This window comes from Ipomoea triloba, chromosome 1, assembly GCF_003576645.1.
Source record: "Ipomoea triloba cultivar NCNSP0323 chromosome 1, ASM357664v1".
Taxonomy (NCBI): domain Eukaryota; kingdom Viridiplantae; phylum Streptophyta; class Magnoliopsida; order Solanales; family Convolvulaceae; genus Ipomoea; species Ipomoea triloba.
Genome location: NC_044916.1, coordinates 17,555,275 through 17,561,236, shown reverse-complemented (window position 1 = coordinate 17,561,236; position 5,962 = coordinate 17,555,275). Strand labels below are relative to the sequence as shown.

The 5,962-nt window shown below is 41.8% G+C and overlaps 1 protein-coding gene across 1 annotated transcript in view; it reads right to left on the bottom strand.

The window, feature by feature from the left end:
* Positions 1-1,113: 1,113 nt before the first annotated feature.
* LOC116008009 (protein FAR1-RELATED SEQUENCE 5-like) overlaps positions 1,114-5,962 on the bottom strand; it is a 5,842-nt gene continuing 993 nt past the window's right edge. Inside the window, exons 2-3 of the mRNA XM_031248655.1 lie at positions 3,334-4,207; positions 1,114-2,578 (exon numbers count right to left, since the gene is read on the bottom strand). Of these exons, the coding sequence (XP_031104515.1) occupies positions 1,114-2,578; positions 3,334-4,207 (2,339 nt within the window). The remainder of the gene's footprint in view (positions 2,579-3,333; positions 4,208-5,962) is intronic.

The following is a 5,962-nucleotide window of genomic DNA, read 5'->3' as shown; positions in this document are numbered from 1 at the left end:
TTTTTTTTTTTTTTTACTGTGTAGGAGTAAAGATGGATGGGAATGCAAGCTTTGGCTTGGATACAAAGTAGTACCATGGAAAAGAGTAGGCATTCATCAAAGGGCAACCTCTTGGCACTTGGGGTGCGCACGCCTAATCTGTGGGAACCCCAGGACTGTAATGTAATTTTAAAAATATCCTATATACGCATATTAAATAGTGGATGCGTTTCAAATGTGCATTCTACCTTTCGTGGGCCTCAGAAGGTCTGTATACACTGTCAGGGTGTTTTCATGTCTTTACTTTGCTACTGGAAGTCAATATGTATATAATAAAAAGTTGTGCTCAAATTTTGTATTAGTAAAGTGGGGTATGAACAAAGTTTGAGGGTGATGATATGTGGAGGGCAGGTGTAGAGTAGAGGAAAGTGAGGGGATGTGAAGGTCACGAGTAGCAGGCAATGATTCAGCTGCCAACTACTAGTCACAAACTTTGATGTCAACAATGCCACTTTCTTCATGAATTCAATATTTTAACAATTTCTTTCAATATGCTTTGGTAGTTTGGATGCGGAAGGGTCACTACTGGGTTAGGACTCATGATTAAGATTGTAAAATCAACATGGTTAAGCGTGGTCAACTGTTACGAAGTGCACTCATCATTACCGGGGGGAGGGGGGGGGGAGTCTGTGCACAGGCCTAATCTGTGGGAATTCCAGATCCGTAATATAATCTAAAAACCATTCCCCGTGGGCATTTTTTTTAACAGATGTGCATTCTACCTGTGTATAAATAGGATTTGGCATTAGGGAAGGATTACTAAGGTGAAGTCAAATAAATACAACTAGTATTTATAAATAAATTACTACAGTAGTTTTGTAATAGGGAAAAGTTTTCTGCTGCTAGTTTTATTAATGGGAAACACATGAGTATGGGTGGCTACAGAAATTAATGCAAATGTTATACAGCATGGACACTTGAAAATGTAAAAACCAGCTAAAGCGGTCCACAATGTGCTTTCAGAAATGACGTCCTAATTTGCTGTGCTCATTATTAAACTAACAAAGTACAGAGACAAGGGCTGTACTAGGGAAAACTAACAAACTGCACTCTAGTGGGATTCCACGTTAGCGATTAAGCACTATTTTTTTTATTCAGTTTGTCACCGGAACCGACACGTGGAAATTTAGGGCAATTTCGGCGGTCATGACGCCCGTAAAGACCGCACGCCCTGCACTTGTGCTCACCCTTCTCCCTAGCCTCGATAGCTAACTCCCGTTTGCTCTTGATGCGTTTCCCGCTCCCCTTGTTCTTCGCTTGTGCTGGGGGCTTAATAGATATGGATTGCGGAGGGCACACACCACACAAAGCCTGAATAGCAGCGGTGTTGCCCTTTACCATGCGAGTGCTCGACCCGTCAGCCACGAATTCAGCTTTCAGTTCATTCATTGCCTGTAACAACCGTGTCAATCGTCCCTCATTCCTTCCCACCATCCCTACACACGTGTTGATCTCGGCCCACAATAAATTCATAACCATTCCGGGGGGGCTACTAGTACTGCACTGCTCCAGGCTCCCCGGAACGCTGCACTGTTTGCACCACCGACCCACGACATATTGGGGGGGGACCGTTTGTAGGTGTGCTTCCTTGAACACCAAGAACATATGCCTGCAAACCAAACCCATCCTCTGGAATAACTTGCAACTGCACTGTGCACTAAAATCAATAGGGTTGTACTCGACACTGCATACTCTATTCCACTCATCTTTAATGACGTACACCATCAAACCCTTGTCCTCACAAATACTAACCACTCGACAAAAAAAACACCCACCAAGAATCTCTTTTTGAACCTCATAAAAAATAGTTATTGTGTAGATTTGCGCGACATGCCTTTCTAATGCTAAAGGAGTTTTAAACTCGGGTGAATACCCCTCGCACTGAGCGTTCAATTTTGTCTGTTTGTGACGCTGAGCTTCCAGCACACCCTCAAATTGCATATAAAACTCAACTATACTAGAGTGCGGATTTGTGAACTTACCGTAAGCACTGTTTTCCCCTTCAGACCGGGACGTCGTCCGTAGTAGCCCACTCATTGGCAAGTCAAGGAAATAAGCCGAGATCCAGAACATCCGCTCCGCATATAGTTTGTTAAACCAGCGGTGTTCACCAAGATCGTACTCTGCCATTAACCCCTGCCATTGAGATTCGAACTCCTCAACTACGATTCGGTCAGACCAAACTATACTATTTAACTTCTTACGGAATACTTCGTCCTTTGCAAGTTCACCACCAGCTTTTTCACTAACCTTAGTCATGATGTGCCACATACAAAACCGATGACGACTCTCCTTAGTCATGATGTGCCACATACAAAACCGATGACGACTCTCTGGTAAGACCCGTTCCACAGCAATAATCATGGCGGCGTCCTGATCGGTAACCACGTAAAGTGGACTCTTACCCATTGCGGTTTTGAATCTGTCTAATAACCACACGTATGAGTCCACGTCCTCTTTAGTGAGTAGTCCAGCCCCCAAGGTGATGCAACGATGGTGGTTGTCGACCCCGGTGAAGGGCACAAAAACCAAAGAGTACCTGCAACAGAAGATGCATAACACAATTCTCCCTCGCCATAATCAACATCACTTTACGAACGCTTAATTAGGCTAGCATGCCAACGTTATGGATAACAATTTATGGGGGAAAAAAACACACACACAAATGACTACATACCGACTCAAATTAATCGATAAATACAATTCACGCAAAATTAAATGAACATATAATAACCCAATGTACAGTATAACAAATTAAAATTGCCCCAATGACCGAACCAAACCAAGATGCACACACAGAACTTTGTTCCGCAGGATCTATAGTCTTATAATGTTTTCTCAATACATTCAATGCATCATATAACTTTTACAAACCCAACACACTGCCCATCTCCACTTATATTATATTCCTTCAAGGCATGCAGTAATTAATAACCAAACACCACCGACCTTTCTAATATTATAGTCACCAAACCATTCAAATAAGAGTTACGGGCATCAATCACCAACCTTCTCATTTAATTTTGACAAAAAAAAAAACAAAATGACCCACCCCAAGACACAACTGTATATTTCAATCCACCTCATATATATAATTTGTCTCTCATCAAGTAGTGAGATCAACGATATGGATATCAAATGTAATTTGCTAACTAACTTCATACTTTAAAGTCCAGTACAGGGTTGCTACATCCACGCATCATGGTCATATACACGAAATATAATTATGCATATTGAAAAGCTTTGACATACCTCACGAAATATAATTATGCATATTGAAAAGCTTTGACATACCTGTTCGTACCATAGGTTGCATCGAACGAAATGGCGTCACCAAAGGTCGAGAAATTGTCCCGAGCTAGGGGGTCAGCCCAAAAAAGACGCGTCAACCGATTCTCTTCATCTAGTTGATAATCGAAATAAAAACCATCCGACACCTCCCGTTTCTGGCTGAACTGTTTAATAATCATCTCTCCATCACCCCCGCTGACATACTCTTGTAGGTCTCGTTTGAAATTATGGAAGTCAACGCTTGTTGCACCGATATTACCGTACGTACCCACTAGCTCCTTGCATAATCTGAAGCTTTGAGCGGTCCCAATATTAGCCTTAATGCAACTTGCAATGAATGCTTGTTGTGTGGCATCTAGGTTCCTGTTGATGCGCAAAAATTGTTTGGATGCCTCAGAGCACAAAGGGTGGGTGTGATTCTCTTCGAAAATAGTCACCACGAACTCTCTAGTGTTGTCCTGTCGTAAACAAATAGTCACCACGAACTCTCTAGTGTTGTCCTGTCGTAAACAAATCTTAGCTAGGCATTGAACCCTGTTAGAAATTCGCTTTCTTCGTTGCTTAACATGGCCTCCCTCACCATTCACAGCGGATGGGCCGCTACTACCACCCCCTTTGGTCCCTTGGCGGCTGCAAACTAAATAACGCATAGTCACCTCACCATCCCGGCCTCGCTTCATGGTGCTATGGCGTACATCAAACCCACCGGCACGTCCGTAGCTCATATAAAACTCTACACCCACATTCATTGTCTTGAACCGAAGTCTAATGGCTGGTCGTATCATTGCGTCAACATTCGGTGTCCAGAACGAGGGATCAGTCAACGCCCAGTCCGGTTCAATCGCACCACTGTGAGTACGAACCTCTACACTACCACCTGCATTAAAATAATGTCAGTGAAACAAGACCACCCCATTAACCGTTCTACATGCATGTGTTAAGTAACCAACATGGCCTGCACCACCATACCCAAATACATTCGAAAAGAATAAATTCAAAGACAATTCAAGAAGTGCTAATTATATGTTAACTAATATCTGAATTAATTAATATTGATTCCCCATTTGTTTTCTCAAATGCCAACCCCCCTTTTGAACATATATAACACTAAATCATACTGTATAATCCCTCCATACAGCAGTCATAAGCAGAATTACTCCTAGTTATACTCTGATTTTAAGCCTAAAATATAAAAATGAGAAGATACTAATATTAAAAACAACACCACAAAAGAACCTTAACAAAAACAAAAAAAACATAACAGTAAACTTGAATAACTAGCCTGCATCAGTTTCTATGTGTCCATTGTTATCTTCATTGGTATATACATTTTACATTTGCATTGATGAGCCTGGGAAATCATATATCTTGCATTCCATCATATTTGAATGGTTTGGTAGTTACCCATACTAGCCTCACAGTGGGTAGCATTGGGGTCTCACACGGCTACAATTTTTACACAATTAATGGGGAAAACCTACATGGTGATCAAAGGGAACTAACAAATTAATGTGAGTATGACTGTATCACTGGTGCGGTACTTCCTAACTTCGCTCATAAGTACACCATCAGTACACCATGTTATTGGGACTTCGCTCATAAGTACACCATCAGTACACCATGTTATTGGGGAGCCCTTTCAAACCAGTAGCGCACCGCACAAACTACCCTAAACTGCGGCGTGTTCGATGGGCGCTCGACCAACAGCGGCACGGCGCCGTGGAGAAGACCGATAATAGGACTCCAGGGTCGTCTACACATACGCGGGTGTATAAAGTGCGTACCTGGTGAAACTGCGCAGTCCGGTCGAGCGCCCATCGAACACGCCGCAGTTTAGGGTAGTTTGTGCGGTGCGCTACTGGTTTGAAAGGGCTCCCCAATAACATGGTGTACTGATGGTGTACTTATGAGCGAAGTTAGGAAGTACCGCACCAGTGATACAGTCATACTCACATTAATTTGTTAGTTCCCTTTGATCACCATGTAGGTTTTCCCCATTAATTGTGTAAAAATTGTAGCCGTGTGAGACCCCAATGCTACCCACTGTGAGGCTAGTATGGGTAACTACCAAACCATTCAAATATGATGGAATGCAAGATATATGATTTCCCAGGCTCATCAATGCAAATGTAAAATGTATATACCAATGAAGATAACAATGGACACATAGAAACTGATGCAGGCTAGTTATTCAAGTTTACTGTTATGTTTTTTGTTTTTGTTAAGGTTCTTTTTGTGGTGTTGTTTTTAATATTAGTATCTTCTCATTTTTATTTTAGGCTTAAAATCAGAGTATAACTAGGAGTAATTCTGCTTATGACTGCTGTATGGAGGGATTATACAGTATGATTTAGTGTATATATGTTCAAAAGGGGGGTTGGCATTTGAGGAAAACAAATGGGGAATCAATATTAATTAATTCAGATATTAGTTAACATATAATTGCACTTCTTGAATTGTCTTTGAATTATTCTTTTCGAATGTATTTGGTATGGTGGTGCAGGCCATGTTGGTTACTTAACACATGCATGTAGAACGGTTAATGGGGTGGTCTTGTTTCACTGACATTATTTTAATGCAGGTGGTAGTGTAGAGGTTCGTACTCACAGTGGTGCGATTGAACCGGACTGGC